At 39.1% G+C, this 20,937-nt stretch overlaps 1 protein-coding gene across 2 annotated transcripts in view; it reads left to right on the plus strand.

Annotated features, from left to right (window-relative positions):
• FNDC3B (fibronectin type III domain containing 3B) overlaps positions 1 to 20,937 on the plus strand; it is a 413,666-nt gene that overhangs the window by 266,695 nt on the left and 126,034 nt on the right. For both annotated transcript variants that reach the window (XM_073674905.1, XM_073674906.1), the window contains exons 7-9: positions 2,813 to 2,871; positions 14,579 to 14,736; positions 19,183 to 19,242. In XM_073674905.1, the coding sequence (XP_073531006.1) occupies positions 2,813 to 2,871; positions 14,579 to 14,736; positions 19,183 to 19,242 (277 nt within the window). The remainder of the gene's footprint in view (positions 1 to 2,812; positions 2,872 to 14,578; positions 14,737 to 19,182; positions 19,243 to 20,937) is intronic.

The raw sequence follows: 20,937 nt of genomic DNA on the forward strand, positions 1-20,937 counted from the left end.
GGAAGTGAATTTTTCCTCAATGATGTAAATTGGCCTATACCGCATGGTTTTTTGTTGCCTTCCCCTGGATCAACGCTGCGGAATAGCTGCAGTGCACAAGAAATAGGCTGAACTGGATGGACGCTTGTCTTTTTTCGGCCTTATAAACTATGTAACTATGTAACCATAAAACTGGACAACCCCTTTAATGGTTTAGAGCGCAAAGTGAATGACTTTTCTTCACTGTTACAGTTTTATTAGAAATGATTGCACGAAACCTAGACCCCAGATCCAGGGTCGTACATTAAAATTATGGAGTCCCATAGTAGAAGTCCTAATTGGGCTTCTGATACCCAGTCCTTCCCCTAAAAAATATTCGTTGGAGTAGGTTGGATCACTGCGTATGGTGCAGTCACAGAAGGAAATGCCTCCTAACTTTCAAACTTTTTAAAACAGGGAGAAGGACATATATTCTGGAATGTATACAGTAATTTTGCCCTCATTGAAGCACCTTGTGTTCTCAACCACTACGATACTTCTTTCATGGCCCTCATAAAGTATGGTACCACCAAAAATGCACCCGCTGCACTGTCTGTGTCCCTACAGTGAATTTTTCCACAGTACACCCCAAACTCTCATTATGTTGAGCCCTATGTGCCTGCACGAATATATGAGGCCCCCAACAGACTATGATGTCCTCAAAGTGCCCCCAACACAGTATGATGCCTCTGCAGTGCCTGCAGCACAGTATGATATTCCCACACACATTATGAGGCTGACAGTGACCACCGCTCCACAGTTTGATGTACCTACAGTTCAACCACATACATTATAAAACCCCCAGGGACCCTGAACACGGTATGATACCTCCACAATGACCCACCCACGGTATGATGCTACCACAGTCTGATTCCTCCACAGTGTGATCCCCTCACACAGTTTGATTGCTCCAACATTTTCCACATATTATAATGGCTCCCACATACAAACAGTATGATACCCCCACATATAGTAATGACCCCTTAAATTAACCCCACGAACCGTGGGATGGCCACCATATCCCCACTCATAAAATGCTGACCCCTCAACCACTCACACAATCCACTCTCCCACACATTATAATGATCCCCACAGCACCTCCCATACACACCGTATAATAACCTCTCCAACACATCCCATACACACACACAGTATGATGGCCCACTTAGTTTTACCCTCCCTCACAGTATGATTGCCCTCACAGGAAAGATACCCTCCCATCCCCACAAACACACCCACACACATATGCACGATGACATCCAAATGATGAAAAAATGAAAACCTTTTCAAAACATTTTGATTGTTTCAGTATTGAGTATAAGGTTATTAATGGCTTGCTTGTCTGAGGACTGAATTCACTTGGGCAAAACATGAAGATTTGCTGCTGAACATCTTTGAAAGTTTTTCCATTTTTTTTTTTTCATTCCATCACTTGTATATCATTAAATTGTCTTTCACTTGTGATTGTCATAAGACCATGAGTCTGCTCTCTTGGTTTTGCAATTTCAATGTTGAGGAGTTTATAAATGGGAGCTGTCGGGGAGTTTTGTGGTTTCTTTTATCTAGACTGTAAGGTTACGGCCATATGCACACAGTTTTTGTTTTTTTGAGGAAGTCAAAAGCCACAGATTTTTGAGGCAGAAACCACTTCAGAAAACTGTCCTTCTATGTAACCTTTTCGATGCATTTTTGCTGCGTTTTATTAATGTTTCCTGAATTTTTTTTTTTTAAATGCTTTAACGGTTTTAACAGTTTTTTTGTGGCCTTTTTTCAATCATTGTTTAAAATTCAATAAGCAATGAATAAAACACTGGTGAAAATTTCTCAAAAACCCATAAAAAAATAAGGAAAAATACAGCGCCCAGGTGTCTTTTGGAAAGTTTTTGTAGCCTTTCTATTGTTAAGTATGGTGCAACTTTTGCAGCGGAAAATGCCTGAAGAATTCACATGTTGCTTCTTTTAATCACTTGGCAGTGTTGAAATTCTGACGCAAATTAAAAATGGCCAAAAGGCTGAACATAAGAACAGCAAGTCATTAATCAATAGAAATGAACAAGAAGAGTCCGTCAAGTGTATTCTGAGTTATTTTTCAGGTGTTTTTTTGAGGGGACATAACATTGCGAGCTGCGTTTTTCTTGGTGTCAAACCTGACAGAACCGCCTTTATCAACTTCTAAAAAAAAGGCAGAATAAATATTCTGTTCCCATACAAAGGTCAAGCAATGTAATATAGGTATCCGCTAATATTGTTTCTGTAAAGAATATCATGTATAAAAGCTTTTAAGTTCATTTAATAAATTAGTCGCTCAAACAAATGCACCCTTATCACATATACAGGTTTAAGTACAAAAAGACTGTATTGGCTTTTATATGTTTTTACAGTATACAATTCCATCATTGGGGATCTCGGGTATGCTGGATTATTGGAAGTACAACAGATATTTTTTTTAATGATTCTTTTAACATAATATTTATTTCTATAGCGACAACATATTTTGTATCACTTTACATTTTAGAGGGGAATTGTACAGACAATAAAAACATTACAGAGTAACACACAATTCAACAAATGCCAAGAGGAGTGAGGACCCTGCTCACAAGCTTATAAATCTATGAGGAAATAGATGTTTGCCCAGTTTTTGGTTATGTAGTCAACATGGAAAGTGATCATTTGGTATTGACATGCAGTGATGGGCTACTTCTAATGTCAATACTTTCTATACTACCATGTATGATATATATGGGTCTGGGTTTGTGACTTCTGTTAATTGTTCTCTTACATGTTTCTGTTACAGAATATGAACCCGAAATAAAGAAAAATCAAGAGATTTTATCAGGAATTGAGAAGTTAATGGTACGTGTTCAAACAACTATGTACATGCTGTAGGACTTCAGAGTGTATGTGTACATACATACAGATACTAATATATATATATATATATATATATATATATAATATATATATATATATATAGTTATATGAAAAAGTTTGGGCACCCCTATTAATCTTAAGCTTAATGTTTTATAAAAATTGGTGTTTTTGCAACAGCTATTTCAGTTTGATATATGTAATAACTGTTGGACACAGTAATGTTTCTACCTTGAAATGAGGTTTATTGTACTAACAGAAAATGTGCAATCTGCATTCAAACAAAATTGGACAGGTGCATAAGTATGGGCACCTCACCAGAAAAGTGATATTAATATTTACTAGATCCTCCTTTTGCAAAAATAACAGCCTCTAGTCGCTTCCTGTAGCTTTTAATGATTTCCTGGATCCTGGATGAAGGTATTTTTGACCATTCCTCTTTACAAAACAATTCCAGTTCAGTTAAGTTTGATGGTCGCTGAGCATGGACAGCCCTCTTCAAATGATCCCACAGATGTTCAATGATATTCAGGTCTGGGGACTGGGATGGCCATTTCAGAACATTGTAATTGTTCCTCTGCATGAATGCCTGAGTAGATTTGGAGCGGTGTTTTGGATCATTGTCTTGCTGAAAGATCCATCCCCTGCGTAACTTCAACTTTGTCACTGATTCTTGAACATTATTGTCAAGAATCTGCTGATACTGAGTGGAATCCATGCGTCCCTCAACTTTAACAAGATTCCCGGTGCCGGCATTGGCCACACAGCCCCAAAGCATGATGGAACCTCCACCAAATTTTACTGTGGGTAGCAAGTGTTTTTCTTGGAATGCTGTGATTTTTTGCCGCCATGCATAACGCCTTTTTGTATGACCAAACAAGTCAATCTTGGTTTCATCAGTCCACAGGACCTTCTTCCAAAAAGAAATTGGCTTCTCCAAATGTGCTTTTGCATACCTCAGCCGACTCTGTTTGTGGCGTGCTTGCAGAAACGGCTTCTTTCGCATCACTCTCCCATACAGCTTCTCCTTGTGCAAAGTGCGTTGTATAGTTGACCGATGCACAGTGACACCATCTGCAGCAAGTTGATGCTGCAGCTCTCTGGAGGTGGTCTGAGGATTGTCCTTGACTGATCTCACCATTCTTCTTCTCTGCCTTTCTGATGTTTTTCTTGGCCTGCCACTTTTGGCATTAACAAGAACTGTCCCTGTGTTCTTCCATTTCCTTACTATGTTCCTCACAGTGGAAACTGACAGGTTAAATCGCTGAGACAGCTTTTTGGATCCTTCCCCTGAACAACTATGTTGAATAATCTTTGTTTTCAGATCATTTGACAGTTGTTTTGAGGAGCCCATGATGCCACTCTTCAGAGGAGATTCAAACAGGAGAACAACTTGCAAGTGGCCACTTTAAGTAGCTTTTCTCATGATTGCATACACCTGGCTATGAAGTTCAAAGCTCAATGAGGTTACAAAACCAAAAAAAGTGCTTTAGTAAGTCAGTAAAAAGTAGGTAGGAGTATTTAAAACAAGAAAATGATAAGGGTGCCCATACTTATGCACCTGTCAAATTTTGTTTGAATGCAGATTGCACATTTTCTGTTAGTACAATAAACCTCATTTCAAGGCAGAAACATTACTGTGTCCAACAGTTATTACATATATCAAACTGAAATAGCTGTTGCAAAAACACCAATTTTTATAAAACATTAAGCTTAAGATTAATAGGGGTGCCCAAACTTTTTCATATAACTGTATATATACACACACAAATGTGTATATGTTTGATATATACAGTACAGACCAAAAGTTTGGACACACCTTCTCATTTAAAGATTTTTCTGTATTTTCATGACTTTGAAAATTGAACATTCACACTGAAGGCATCAAAACTATGAATTAACACATGTGGAATTATATACTTAACAAAAAAGTGTGAAACAACTGAAAATATGTCTTATATTCTAGGTTCTTCAAAGTAGCCACCTTTTGCTTTGATGACTGCTTTGCACACTCTTGGCATTCTCTTGATGAGCTTCAAGAGGTAGTCACTGGAAATGGTTTTCACTTCACAGGTGTGCCCTGTCAGGTTTAATAAGTGGGATTTCTTGCCTTATAAATGGGGTTGGGACCGTCAGTTGTGTTGTGCAGAAGTCAGGTGGATACACGGCTGATAGTCCTACTGAATAGACTGTTAGCTGCTTTTTTCTTGCCATAATACAAATTCTAAGTAAAGAAAAACGAGTGGCCATTATTACTTTAAGAAATGAAGGTCAGTCAGTTCTAAAAATTGGGAAAATTTGAAAGTGTCCCCAAGTGCAGTTGCAAAAACCATCAAGCGCTACAAAGAAACTGGCTCACATGAGGACCGCCCCAGGAAAGGAAGACCAAGAGTCACCTCTGCTTCTGAGGATAAGTTTATCCGAGTCACCAGCCTCAGAAATCGCAGGTTAACAGCAGCTCAGATTAGAGACCAGGTCAATGCCACACAGAGTTCTAGCAACAGACACATCTCTACAACAACTGTTAAGAGGAGACTTTGTGCAGCAGGCCTTCATGGAAAAATAGCTGCTAGGAAACCACTGCTAAGGACAGGCAACAAGCAGAAGAGACTTGTTTGGGCTAAAGAACACAAGGAATGGACATTAGACCAGTGGAAATCTGTGCTTTGGTCTGATGAGTCCAAATTTGAGATCTTTGGTTCCAATCACCGTGTCTTTGTGCGACGCAGAAAAGGTGAACGGATGGACTCTACATGCCTGGTTCCCACCATGAAGCATGGAGGAGGAGGTGTGATGGTGTGGGGGTGCTTTGCTGGTGACACTGTTGAGGATTTATTCAAAATTGAAGGCATACTGAGCCAGCATGGCTACCACAGCATCTTGCAGCGGCATGCTATTCCATCCGGTTTGCGTTTAGTTGGACCATCATTTATTTTTCAACAGGACAATGACCCCAAACACACCTCCAGGCTGTGTAAGGGCTATTTGACCAAGAAGGAGAGTGATGGGGTGCTACGCCAGATGACCTGGCCTCCACAGTCACCAGACCTGAACCCAATCGAGATGGTTTGGGGTGAGCTGGACCGCAGAGTGCAAGCAAAAGGGCCAACAAGTGCTAATCATCTCTGGGAACTCCTTCAAGATTGTTGGAAGACCATTTCCGGTGACTACCTCTTGAAGCTCATCAAGAGAATGCCAAGAGTGTGCAAAGCAGTCATCAAAGCAAAAGGTGGCTACTTTGAAGAACCTAGAATATAAGACATATTTTCAGTTGTTTCACACTTTTTTGTTAAGTATATAATTCCACACGTGTTAATTCATAGTTTTGATGCCTTCAGTGTGAATGTAAAATTTTCATAGGCATGGAAATACAGAAAAATCTTTAAATGAGAAGGTGTGTCCAAACTTTTGGTCTGTACTGTGTGTGTATATATATATATATATATATATATATATATATATATATATATATATATATATATATATATATATATATATATATATATATATATAATAATATATTAGTGACAAAGTCACTGGTAAAGTGCTGGAGGAGAGATATGTTTCCCTGAGGCTGTTGGCGTCAGTGAACTAAAACCATTAAGTTTCCTCCAGCATGTTATTTGTTGAGAGGGGTTAACTCCATAGTAAAGGGAGTGTTTTTTTGTGAATGACTGTTGTGTAGGGTGGGAGGTCATTCACCATATCTCTCTGCCTCAGGGTGGCCAGACTTGGCCATCTGAGGCATTCAGAGTTCAATGTCTGGAGAAGTAAGCTCCAGAAGGGAGCCTGTGTTTGTTCCTGAACCATGTGGAGTTGCTGCACTCATAGCAGGTGAATCCCTGCTACTACAAGGACTGTATGATTTATATATATATATATATACAGTACAGACCAAAAGTTTGGACACACCTTCTCATTTAAAGATTTTTCTGTATTTTCCTGACTATGAAAATTGTACATTCACACTGAAGGCATCAAAACTATGAATTGACACATGTGGGATTATATACTTAACAAAAAAGTGTGAAACAACTGAAAATATGTCTTATATTCTAGGTTCTTCAAAGTAGCCACCTTTTGCTTTGATGACTGCGTTGCACTCTTGGCATTCTCTTGATGAGCTTCAAGAGGTAGTCACCGGAAATGGTTTTCACTTTACAGGTGTGCCCTGTCAAGTTTAATAAGTGGGATTTCTTGCCTTATAAATGGGATTGGGACCATCAGTTGTGTTGTGCAGAAGTCAGGTGGATACACAGCTGATAGTCCTACTGAATAGACTGTTAGAAATTGTATTATGGCAAGAAAAAAGCAGCTAAGTAAAGAAAAACGAATGGCCATCATTACTTTAAGAAATGAAGATCAGTCAGTGCGAAAAATTGGGAAAACTTTGAAAGTGTCCCCAAGTGCAGTTGCAAAAACCATCAAGCGCTACAAAGAAACTGGCTCACATGAGGACCGCCCCAGGAAAGGAAGACCAAGAGTCACCTCTGCTTCTGAGGATAAGTTTTCCAAGTCACCAGCCTCAGAAATCGCAGGTTAACAGCAGCTCAGATTAGAGACCAGGTCAATGCCACACAGAGTTCTAGCACCAGACACATCTCTACAACAACTGCTAAGAGAAGACTTTGTGCAGCAGGCCTTCATGGTAAAATAGCTGCCAGGAAACCACTGCTAAGGACAGGCAACAAGCAGAAGAGACTTGTTTGGCCTAAAGAACACAAGGAATGGACATTAGACCAGTGGAAATCTGTGCTTTGGTCTGATGAGTCCAAATTTGAGATCTTTGGTTCCAACCACCGTGTCTTTGTGCGACGCAGAAAAGGTGAACGGATGGAATCTACATGCCTGGTTCCCACCTTGAAGCATGGAGGAGGAGGTGTGATGGTGTGGGGGTGCTTAGCTGGTGACACTGTGGGGAATTTATTAAAAATTGAAGGCATACTGAACAGGCATGGCTACCACAGCATCTTGCAGCGGCATGCTATTCCATCCGGTTTGCATTTAGTTGTACCATCATTTATTTTTTAACAGGACAATGACCTCAAACACACCTCCAGGCTGTGTAAGGGCTATTTGACCAAGAAGGAGAGTGATGGGGTGCTACGCCAGATGACCTGACCTCCACAGTCACCAGACCTGAACCCAATCAAGATGGTTTGGGGTGAGCTGGACCGCAGAGTGAAGGCAAAAGGGCCAACAAGTGCTATGCATCTCTGGGAATTCCTTCAAGATTGTTGGAAGACCATTTCCGGTGACTACCTCTTGAAGCTCATCAAGAGAATGCCAAGAGTGTGCAAAGCAGTCATCAAAGCAAAAGGTGGCTACTTTGAAGAACCTAGAATATAAGACATATTTTCAGTTGTTTCACACTTTTTTGTTAAGTATATAATTCCACATGTGTTAATTCATAGTTTTGATGCCTTCAGTGTGAATGTACAATTTTCAAAGTCAAGAAAATACAGAAAAATCTTTAAATGAGAAGGTGTGTCCAAACTTTTGGTCTGTACTGTATATATATATATATATATATATATATATATATATATATATATTACAGTACAGACCAAAAGTTTGGACACACCTTCTCATTTAAAGATTTTTCTGTATTTTCATGACTATGAAAATTGTACATTCACACTGAAGGCATCAAAACTATGAATTAACACATGTGGAATTATATACTTAACAAAAAAGTGTGAAGCAACTGAAAATATGTCTTATATTCTAGGTTCTTCAAACTCGCCACCTTTTGCTTTGATGACTGCTTTGCACACTCTTGGCATTCTCTTGATGAGCTTCAAGAGGTAGTCACCAGAAATGGTCTTCCAACAATCTTGAAGGCATTCCCAGAGATGCTTAGCACTTGTTGGCCCTTTTGCCTTCACTCTGCGGTCCAGCTCACCCCAAACCATCTCGATTGGGTTCAGGTCTGGTGACTGTGGAGGCTAGGTCATCTGGCGTAGCACCCCATCACTCTCCTTCTTGGTCAAATAGCCCTTACTCAGCCTGGAGGTATGTTTGGGGTCATTGTCCTGTTGAAAAATAAATGATGGTCCAACTAAACGCAAACCGGATGGAATAGCATGCCGCTGCAAGATGCTGTGGTAGCCATGCTGGTTCAGTATGCCTTCAATTTTGAATAAATCCACAACAGTGTCACCAGCAAAGCACGCCCACACCATCACACCTCCTCCTCTATGCTTCATGGTGGGAACCAGGCATGTAGAGTCCATCCGTTCACCTTTCCTGCGTCGCACAAAGACACGGTGGTTGGAACCAAAGATCTCAAATTTGGACTCATCAGATCAAAGCACAGATTTCCACTGGTCTAATGTCCATTCCTTGTGTTCTTTAGCCCAAACAAGTCTCTTCTGCTTGTTGCCTGTCCTTAGCAATGGTTTCCTAGCAGCTATTTTACCATGAAGGCCTGCTGCACAAAGTCTCCTCTTAACAGTTGTTGTAGAGATGTGTCTGCTGCTAGAACTCTGTGTGGCATTGACCTGGTCTCTAATCTGAGCTGCTGTTAACCTGCGATTTCTGAGGCTGGTGACTCGGATAAACTTATCCTCAGAAGCAGAGGTGACTCTTGGTCTTCCTTTCCTGGGGCGGTCCTCATGTGAGCCAGTTTCTTTGTAGCGCTTGATGGTTTTTGCAACTGCACTTGGGGACACTTTCAAAGTTTGCCCAATTTTTCGGACTGACTGACCTTCATTTCTTAAAGTAATGATGGCCACTCGTTTTTCTTTACTCAGCTGCTTTTTCCTTGCCATAATACAAATTCTAACAGTCTATTCAGTAGGACTATCAGCTGTGTATCCACGTGACTTCTGCACAACACAACTGATGGTCCCAACCAAGAAATCCCACTTATTAAACCTGACAGGGCACACCTGTGAAGTGAAAACCATTTCTGGTGACTACCTCTTGAAGCTCATCAAGAGAATGCCAAGAGTGTGCAAAGCAGTCATCAAAGCAAAAGGTGGCTACTTTGAAGAACCTAGAATATAAGACATATTTTCAGTTGTTTCACACTTTTTTGTTAACTATATAATTCCACATGTGTTAATTCATAGTTTTGATGCCTTCAGTGTGAATGTACAATTTTCATAGTCATGAAAATACAGAAAAATCTTTAAATGAGAAGGTGTGTCCAAACTTTTGGTCTGTACTGTATATATATATATATATATATATACACACAAAAAAATATCTTCTGGCGGATGAGAACAGAGCCTCTGGGTGGAGGCTGGGTCAGATTAGGTTCGATGCGGAAGTATCCATTTAGCACTTACATCTATGTAGCGCAGCCTTATACTTTTAGCTTTGATAGGTGAGTTTCACATCACGTTATGCCTTCACTTAGCGTGTGCACTAGGTAAGATCTTTCAATGTATGTGTTAAGAATGTCCATAGAGTTCCAATTACTCAAATGAAGCTGAAGGAGTGTTCTTTTCGCCTCCATTGGGCTAATACTTAATTCAATATACCATAAAGTATGGAATAGCATAGTGGACTGATCTTCGACATACAACAGGAGGACATAAATACTGTTCATGTCTGTCCAAATGGGAGGTTTTATATGATAAATGTCACAAAGTGGCTTCAATTAGAGGTATACTTTGATAGCTTTTCTCAGCATATAGGTCAAGCGGAAGCTATTAACATGATTCGAACACGGCCAGAGGAGAATATTTAGTTGTACTGCACTTATCCATTGTTTCAGTATCCATAGATCACTGCTTGCCATAACTATCCGAATTATACATTAGATTTCTATTGGTTGTGGACAATTATTCTGTTACTACCGAAGATCAGCCTTTACTGCTGTGGCGTCTGCTCCTCCTCTCCTTCGTCCTTTTGACCAATGTGAGTGCAGTGATGGCCCCAGTTGCCTATAGAAGTCATGTGCTGCAGAGGCTGGTCTTTGTCTGATGTAAGTACTGGTTGTTACCCTATTGTGGACTCCATTAGGGTTACCTTTTGTCAGCCTCAGACCATACCTCCTCCAGAAAGCAAATTCTGCTGAAGGTAACATGGTTCTAAAGTTATTCTACTTATAAACTCTTTGTATTTCTACTGTTATCCCCTTTGCTAGTGCCTATAACAAAAACGAATTTTGAAGGCTTAAAGGCAACCTGTCATGTAAAAACAGTATCTGATCTGCAGGCAGAATGGTATAGAGCAGGGGGAGCTGATCAGATTAATATACATTTTTTATGGGAAAAGTTTCAATATTCAGAAGAGTCCAGTGGGCGATGCTATTCAGTGACTGTCAGTCTTCTCTGTATGACTGTGCATGCAGAGATCTGTCCTCACGGACAAACACCAGGGATCTCAAGGAATATATTACAAATTATATTGAAACTTTGCAGCAAACCTATATATCATTCTACTCCTCTTCTCCTTCTCTAAACCATGCTGTCTACAGGACCCACTACATGTACCACGTGACTGGTTCCTTTCACGGTGGCTCAGTGATTAGAACTATAGCTTTGCAGCGCTGGGGTCCTGGGTTCAAATCCCACCAAGGATAATATCTGCAAGGAGTTTGTATGTTCTCCCCGTGTTTGCGTGGGTTTCCTCTGGGTTCTCCGGTTTCCTCCCACACTCCAAAGACATACTGATAGGGAATTTAGATTGTGAGCCCCCAATGGGGAGAGTGAATTATGTCTGTGATGTGTTGTGACATTAATGGCTCAAAATAAATAAGGTAAACCATACTTGCATCTTAAATTGCCCACTGCTTGAGCAACACTGTCCTATTGCCCTCTGGAAGTGTCCGCTTTGGCAATGATGGTCCATGCCAACTTGTAGCTGTATATAAGGACTCTGCTGAAATGACCAGTGAGTGGCTTCTGTGATCACGAGTACAACATGTCATGCCCGCTGCGTTGTAAACAGGGACAAACGGGGGATTACTTGCCGGGCAGCACAGGAGCGGCAGGGGATGTAACAGATGAGTATTGATTTACTTATTACTCTAACATATGAGAAACTCACATATTTTCTAGCTCAGAAGAACATTTTAAAGGGTAATTGAAAGTGAGACAATCTATTTGGTCAAGTCGTTAAAACTTTTTAAGGACATTGTTTATCTATAAACTGTAAGACAGGTGCACCCAGTCAAATTATGATTTTGCACGGTGTAATAACACTTTTTTGTTTTTCTATTCTGTTATGAAGTTTTAGAGTCTTATTACCCGGAGGTATTTTTATCTGCAGCGGGCTAAGCTGATTGTAAAAGTAAATGGGACATAATTGGGGAGATATGTTGAGTTTTGCTTTGTACGTAAACAAGACGTCAAACCAATTAAATCTTCCAGCAATCCTGTGTTTACTTTCATCTTTCCTATTGAGAAGCGGCTCTGTGTTTACTGCTTCTCTTATTAGACATCATCTGTATTTTCTCTATATAAATAATTCATGCCTCTATAATCACTTTATTAATGGACCTAAGATGACTTTTAAAGTGCGCACCTCCTCTCCAGTGTGGAGCAGATTGATGTTCATGGAGATTATTTTACCTTCCATGTTTTCCTATTGCACTCCTCCAGACATGTAGAATAATATATTTGCTTCAGCATGAATCCACGTGGATTTTCTATTTCATGTGAAGATTAACCAAATGTGCTGTCATTACATGCTTTGTGCACAATATTCTAATCTGATCTCTATGCTGAAAATAAAGACAAACCAGCCTTTGGTTTTATATATCAGAACAGACAAATGCGTTTGCTACTTTTCAGCATACAAAAATCTTGGACAAGTCTAATGAAAACTGCCCCTTGGATATTTAAAGTGGGGGCTTTATATTTGAAATTGCTGTCTAATATACACTGCATAAAAAGTACTGTAAACTAACTTCAATGCGCACTACAAAAAGACAGACTAGGGGCGGACATACCATTGGTGCAAACTGTGCAGCCGCACAGGGTCCCAAGTGGTAGGGGGGCCACTACCACCTCCAAAGCAAGTAGAATTGTGCATTATGATGAGCCACTGGGCCACAAGGGGCCCATATATTATTGCACAGGGACCCTCTTCTGTCTGTGTCCACTTCTGCACTGACAATAATATATTTGTAGGGGTGAGTAGGTAAAGGGGTATTCCCATCTCCAAGATCCTATCCAAATATGTAGTAGGTGAAATATATTAGCAAATACCTCCAATTAGAAATGTAGTTCAGGTTCGCTGTGTCGCTTACCTCATGTGCAGGGCATTGCAGTAGCTTACGTATCCATGGTTATAACCAATAAGAGCTATCTAACTAACTGTCACTATATGAGTGGTTGTAACCATGGTTACCTAAGCTACTGCAATGCCCTGCACATGGGGTAAGTGACATACAAATCAGAAGAACTGTATGACATTTCTAATTGGAGGTATTTGAAAATATTATTATTACATCTACTATATATTGGGATAGGATCTTGGAGATTCATTTTACCTGAAATTACAGTATTGTTTTGCTAAGGTTACCAGAGCTAAAAGCCCACAACAATTATGAACATAGTTTTATAACATCATATTGTTTTATTTAAAAATCCCCCCCACCCCAAAAAAAAAATTAAATGAAAAATGAAGATAAAAATTAACTACCTCTATTCACTGATGCCCTCTTTGAGCCATGTTAGTGTCTTTACCTCACTATAGTGTTCAGATGTACAGTGCACATAAAGTGCCTAATTATACAGTATTGTTCCTGAAAAAACAGTCCCATGCATTGGCCTAATAACCTTCTAATTCAATTGTATGGACTCTATACAGTGTCACCATCGTACTTTGCTATACCTTATAGTGCTTAAAAGATTTGGTCCATGTACTAGCTTCTGGGGTGCACCTGTCCCCATCCTTCTGACTTCCTGCTTGCTCCTGATGATTGACAGTTCGGGCCAACAGCATGGCAAAAATATAGGCTCCCCGATGCCACAAGTAGTTGGAGGTGGCAAGTGACAGCTTTGCCTGTACAACATCGGAGGAGTGCAGAGGGACTGAAGCTGGCCGGATGGCTGTACAGCAGCGATTGCAACTTCTATAGAAAAGAGCGCACGCTAGATTAAAAAAATCTATAACCAAAAAATAACAGATAAAAAAAATGTTTCTGGGTTAAATTAGTAGATATCTATATAGATTAAACATTCCTTTTAAAGAGATTTCCCCTCCACATACTCACAGCATATTGAAAATTTATAAAAAGAAATGTATTTTATTAGTAAAAATGTAAAAAAAAAACCCTGATCATTGGGGTCTTTTAGCAAAGATCCTCACAGGCCAGAAAAAAAGGGTCCCTCTTCCCAAGTACTATATATAAGTGGTTGTGCATCCCTGTATAGGTGTGTTGGCTGTTTTCATAAATCCTGTTTCGTGATTACATGTTCTTGAAGCTTATTTTGTAGGAATAGTTGGAGCCCCATTTTTTCTGCCAGTCGGTGTCTACCTGCTGAATTTTATGGCATATTGAGTAAAAATGTCATGAAAATCTGTGTTGGTAAAAAAAAATAAAAATCTGTACTGTAGGAAGTAATTGTAGAAAGTGACGATAAATGAGTAAAGAAACAAATTCAAAGGAAAATTGACCGAAAAAGTTTCTAAGATTAAATACTAAATGGTGTATATATTTGTAGCACTGTGGATTGTTTAATCATATGAAAATTATTGGACATATATTTGTTTTATTTCTATATTTCAGGTCTCTAATATTCAGTCCAGAACAGCTTTAGTATCATGGTCACCTGCCAATGGGTATCCAAGTGGAGAGAAGTCCAGCAATGGCTTGTCCTATTCCAGTAGTTATGAGGTGGCCTTATCAGACAAGGGGAGAGATGGAAAATATAAGATTATTTACAGGTAATAAGCCGCATGTGAATCAGGAGCCGTATGGTATGGTGTACAGTATAGATGCATTTTATTATGAGTGTTAATAAAGAGAATGCCATCTATGTTCATGAGAAATCTGTCTACTGAAGGGACGACATTGATATATGACGTGGCCTTATGCAGTTTGATTTGTCTCTACATTTTTCACTGTGCCTTAGACATGAAAGCATACATAAATGTCATTAATCTCTCGATCACTTTCTTGTGCTCGCTCTCTCTCAATAATGCATCATCATCATTATATATATATATATATATATATATATATATATATATATATATATATATATATATATATATATAATGTGTGTGTGTGTGTATATGTATTTGTATATATACAGTGCATTGTGAAAGTATTTGGCCCCCTTGAACTTTTCTACCTTTTGCCACATTTCTGGCTTCAAACATAAAGATATAAAATTCTAATTTTTTGGGGAAGAATCAACAAGTGGGACACAATTGTGAAGTGGAACAAAATTTATTGGATATTTTAAACTTTTTTAACAAATTAAAAACTGAAAAGTGGGGCGTGCAATATTATTCGGCCCCCTTGAGTTAATACTTTGTAGCGCCACCTTTTGCTGCGATTACAGCTGCAAGTCGCTTGGGGTATGCCTCTATCAGTTTTGCACACCAAGAGGCTGAAATTCTTGCCCACTCTTCCTTGCAAAACAGCTCGAGCTCATTGAGGTTGGATGGAGGGCGTTGGTGAACAGCAGTTTTCAGCTCTTTCCACAGATTCTCGATTTGGATTCAGGTCTGGACTTTGACTTGGCCATTCTAGCACCTGGATACCTTTATTTTTGAACCATTCCATTGTAGATTTTGCTTTGTTTGGGATCATTGTCTTGTTAGAAGATAAATCTCCATCCCAGTCTCAGGTCTTTTGAAGACTTCAACAGATTTTCTTCCAGAATGGTCCTGTATTTGGCTCTGTCCTTCTTCCCATCAAATTTAACCATCTTCCCTATCACTGCTGAAGAAAATCAGACCCAAACCATGATGCTGCCACAACCATGTTTGACAGTGGGGATGGTGTTTTGAGGGTGATGAACTGTGTTGCTTTTACGCCAAACATATTGTTTTGCATTGTGGCCAAAAAGTTTGATTTTGGTTTCATCTGACCAGAGCACCTTATTCCACATGTTTGGTGTGTCTCCCAGGTGCCTTGTGGCAAACTTCAAACAAGACTTTTTATGGATATCTTTGAGAAATGGCTTTCTTCTTGCCACTCTTCCATAAAGGCCAGATTTGTGCAGTGTATGACTGATTGTTGTCCTATGGACAGACTCTCCAACCTCAACTGTAGATCTCTGCAGTTCATCCAGAGTGATCATGGGCCTTTTGGCTGCATCTCTGATCCTTCAGAGATCGTCACTGAACTTCTGGAGTGAGTTTGCTGCACTTAAAGTAAAGGGGCCGAATAATATTGCATACCCCACTTTTCAGTTTTTAATTTGTTAAAAAAGTTTAAATGTCCAATAAATTTTGTTGCACTTCACGATTGTGTCCCACTTGTTGTTGATTCTTCACAAAAAAAAATAGAATTTTATATCTTTGTTTGAAGCCAGAAATGTGGCAAAAGGTAGAAAAGTTCAAGGGGGCCAAATACTTTCACAATGCACTGTATATATATATATCCTCACCATTAAGATTGCGACGTCAACAAGGAAAAGTCATGGAATTATGGAAATCATGGGATAGATGGACATGATAATGATGGAAAAATGGAAACCTTTTCAAAACATCTCAAATTATTCAGTAATGATTACAAGTGTCATATGCTGAAATACAGTGAGGTAATTAATTGTGGGCTGAGGGATGTTCTACCACCCTGAAAGCACTTGAACATACAAATCATCAAGATCCTCTGCTATCAGCTCTCTTTGCAATTGCTGATCAATGTCGTCCCAGATGTGCTCGATGAGAGACAAGTCAGGAGATTCTGCAGGCCGTTGTAGCATGAGCAACATGTAGCCTTGTGTTGTCGTGTTGAAAATAGCTCCTAGGAAACTTGAACGTTCTGTCGTAAAGGCCTCTTTATTGTGTTAACATGGTTTCCAGACCAATCTCCAGCTGTTAGTGCAACCAAGACAAAAGCAAAACTCATCGACCTTCATTGCATTCTCCATTGCTGTCTTGCTATGTGCCATACTAGCTTTTGGCGTGAGGTCTATACGAACACCTGTAGCTGGACGTCTGATGTGCATACGTTTTTTGATGGTTTGTTTAAACACTGTTAGACACCTTAGGCTTGGTACATGATGTCTAATTTCACTTGTAGTTCAGAATAGATCACTACATGCCATTCTTCAAATCCGACAAGGCCATTTGGGCAACGCTATGACGCTATGAAGTAGCTGGACCCCTCTATTCTTCATTCAAAGTACACTAACAGCTTTTCTCCAAAGTGTCCCAGGAACTGTTTTTTAACACTACTGTGATCAGTCTGCGTGGCATAAATGCGTTATTATAACCTGCAGCATCTTCAGACTTGTCTCCTATCGAGCACATCTGGGACATCTTTGGTCAGCAATTGATCTGCCAGCAACACATCTTGATGATTTGCATGCCTAAGTGCATTCACCATGGCAGAGCATTCCTCTGACAACCATTAATAGCCTCACGTATAGAATGCCAAGGTGTGTAAGTGTGTGTATTACTGTGTGTGGGGCTCATACTGCTGAATAAATCGAGATGATTTGAAAAATTTCTTTCCCTTTTTTCACCATTTGCATAACACTAACATGTCTATCAATCCTGTGATATTCATAACTCCATGACACTTCCTTCCCTTTTAAATCAGAAGATGTCCAGCAATTACATCAGCTCAGAACTGGCAGTAACCAGTGGGACCCCACTACATCCATCTACTGTTTGGTGAATTCTGGCAGTAAGTTGTCTCCACTCCGAAATTGCGGCTAGCAAGCAATACCTCCGACATGGAAACAAACCCAAGCAACTCAAATATGGATAAAATCATAGAAACTGAGGTGCAGACAAATGGTAGCAGGTGCTCTGAACTGATGAATCAAAATGTGAAGTATTTGACTGCAACAGAAGACAATTAGTTAGCCGAAGAACTGGAGAGTTGTACAGTAATGAGTTTCTGCAGATAACAGTGAAGCAGGACAACCCCAAACATACAGCCAATGTCATTAATAACTATATTCAGCGTAATGAAGAACAAGGAGCCTTGTAAGTGATGAAATGTTCCCCACAGAGACTGGTCTCCACATCATCAGGTCTAGCTGTCATTACATGAAGAGACAGAATGGTTTCTGCAAGCCTACACAGAAGATCTGTGGTCAGTTCTCCAAGATGTTTGAAACAACCTCCCTGCCGAGTTCCTTCAAAAAATGCGTACATGTGTTTCTACAAGAAGTGATGTCTTAAAGCTGTTTTGAAGACAAAGGCTGGTCACACCAAATATTGATTTATTTTAGATTTCTCTTGTTTAATTACATTTCATTTTGTTAGGCTGTGTGCCCACGATGCGTTTTTCAAGCGTTTTTGCTGCGGAATTTCTGCTGCGGAAAGTCTTGAAAAACGCTTGGTAATACGTCCCCCATGGTCCCCAATGACAATCCGCATGTTCTGTGCCCATGCTGCGGAATTTTCCGCATTGGATTTTATGTGCGGAAAAATCCACAGCATGTCCAATATTTGTGCCTTTACGCATGCGGAATTGCCTACTCAATGCGTTAGAAAAACGCATGGCCATTCCGCATGTCAAAAGCGCTTCAAAAATGTGCCAAAAACGTGTCTTAAATTCCGCACGCGTTTTTTCTGGCAAGGAGATGCAGAAATGAAGCCGAAATTTTCTGCTTCATTTCTGCATCGTGGGCACATAGCCTTAATTGATGCAAAAAATAAATTACTAACTCTTTTATTTTTTAAAGAATTCTTAGCACAAATACATGCACTTTTTACCATTTACTTTTTTGTCTCCAGTATTTCCTCATAGATTGTAAGTTTGCGAGCAGGACCTCAATCCTCTTGGAAGCTGTTGAATTGTTACTCTGTAATGTCTGATACTGTCTGTACATGTCCCCTCTGAAAATTGTCCCCTCTGTAAAGTGCTGTAAATTATATTAGCACAATATAAATAAAAATTATAATTTGTTATTTTATTATAGTTTTCATAATTTGTCCACACCTGCCTAAAACATTTGCATTGCAGTATTGTATATATACATTTATAATGTATGGAGAAACCTTCTGAAAACTCTGTGCTGCATAGAAATAAGATATATGCATTAGAAATGTTTCCAGGTCTTGGCGAGGCAGATGGCTGTGCTCTGTATCTTTCATTCTGTCCCTTATATTGATGATGATATCACAGCTGAGGGCAGAATCCTGTATTATCTTCACCCTTTCTATCTCTCAATCTCAATATACAATTTGTCTCCGCAGTGGAGAAGAATTAGAGTGTCATTTGAAAGACCTCAGGCCGGCGACAGATTATCATGTCAGGTGAGTTATAGTCTTGTTGTTTTAGCACCTGAGCTGGGAAAACAATACCAATGTCTGTCATATTATGAAGCAATTTTTCGTTAAAAAGGATAAATGACCTAGTATTTTTTTTAATATTTTATTATATTTCTTTGGTGTTCAATGTAATATTATTCTATAAGTGGAAAATTATGAAAATGCAACAATTTTATATACAAAAAAAGTGTATACTTTAATTCTGCAAATAATATTTTTTAGCTTTCTTTGCATTTAGTACTTGACAGGTACATACCATGATGACACAACTGTCTTACACTCATACTCATGTTAAAATATGTCCAGAATTGAAGCTTCCCATATACTTTAGATAGCTGCCTACAGATAAATCGCCCAAATTTCCCATACACAGGAGCGCTCCTGTGTTCATTATGAGAGAGCTGCTGATAGACATCTCTGGCGGCGTCTTATCTAAAAAAATAAAATAAAAAAATACTTAAGTATTGGCAGTCCAAAATCCGACATGGTGAATCTTTTTCTCCATTGACATTCTGTCGGAGACCCATAGACAATAAACTGTCGGATATTTGTGATTTCGGACATTAGTCTAATGTGTATGGGTGCTTTCATTTTATGAAATCATATTTTGGTATCATAATACAATTATCAATGCAAGGGCTCATTCCAGATGATGCTAAACGTTCATATACCAGCAGATAGTTTCTTAAAGGGTTATTTGAGATATAGAGCTTCAAAAAAATTCATTAATTTAAAAAATAACTTCTGAATTAAGTAATGAATTAAGAATATGTGACTGTTTTCATGAACAGTTGGAATGACACTATGTGATCGTTACGCAGTAATGTTAGCTGATGTTTATTGTTAGTAGGTGTAGCTGATTCAGATTGTGACCATATAGTGTTTTACCAAATATCTTTCCATCTGGGGAGGTTCTAGGAGCTATGACTGGTGTGTACTCATGTTGTCCGTGATCACATTAAATTCATCCCATTCTTTTACATCCTCTCTCTCCATTTTTGGAGAATAACTATCATTTATAGTCTTGGATCTACAACTCCAATTTCAAAAACATTGGGACTCTGTGTAAAATGTAAGCAAAGCAAGAATGCAATGATTTGGAAATCTCTTCTATCTATATTTTATTTACAACAGAACATAGAACACAAATCAGAAGGTGAAAGTTGCACATCTTCCATTTCATATGAAAAAATTAACTCATTTAGAAATTGATGGCTGCAACACATCTCAAAAAAGTTGGGACAGGGTTAGCAAAAGGCTGGAAAAGTAGGTGGTACTAATGCAAAACAGCTGGAGGGTCAATTCTCAACTAAATCACATGATTTATGTATATACGAAGGTGCATATTAGAGAGGCAGAGTCTCTCAGAAGCAAACATGGTCAGAGGTTCACCAATATGTGAACAACTGTATCTAAAAATTGTGCACCAATTTCAGAAAAATTTTCGTGTGAAAATTACAAAGACTTTGAATATTCCACCATCTACAGTAAATAATATCATCAAAAGAGTCAGAGATTCTGGAGAAATCCATGTGCACAAGGGACAAGGACTATGGTTAATATTGGTGCTAAGCCCTTCATTGATGCTTGTTTTGTACATCGGGCCTCTTATGTAATATCACATGGCTGCGTTTATCCCCTTTAAAGTTTGTAGCACATCTATTAAGTAATGCTTATCAT

Source organism: Phyllobates terribilis, unplaced genomic scaffold (genome assembly GCF_046119375.1).
Source record: "Phyllobates terribilis strain yellow unplaced genomic scaffold, ASM4611937v1 Scaffold_3__8_contigs__length_932513732, whole genome shotgun sequence".
In the NCBI taxonomy this organism is placed as follows: domain Eukaryota; kingdom Metazoa; phylum Chordata; class Amphibia; order Anura; family Dendrobatidae; genus Phyllobates; species Phyllobates terribilis.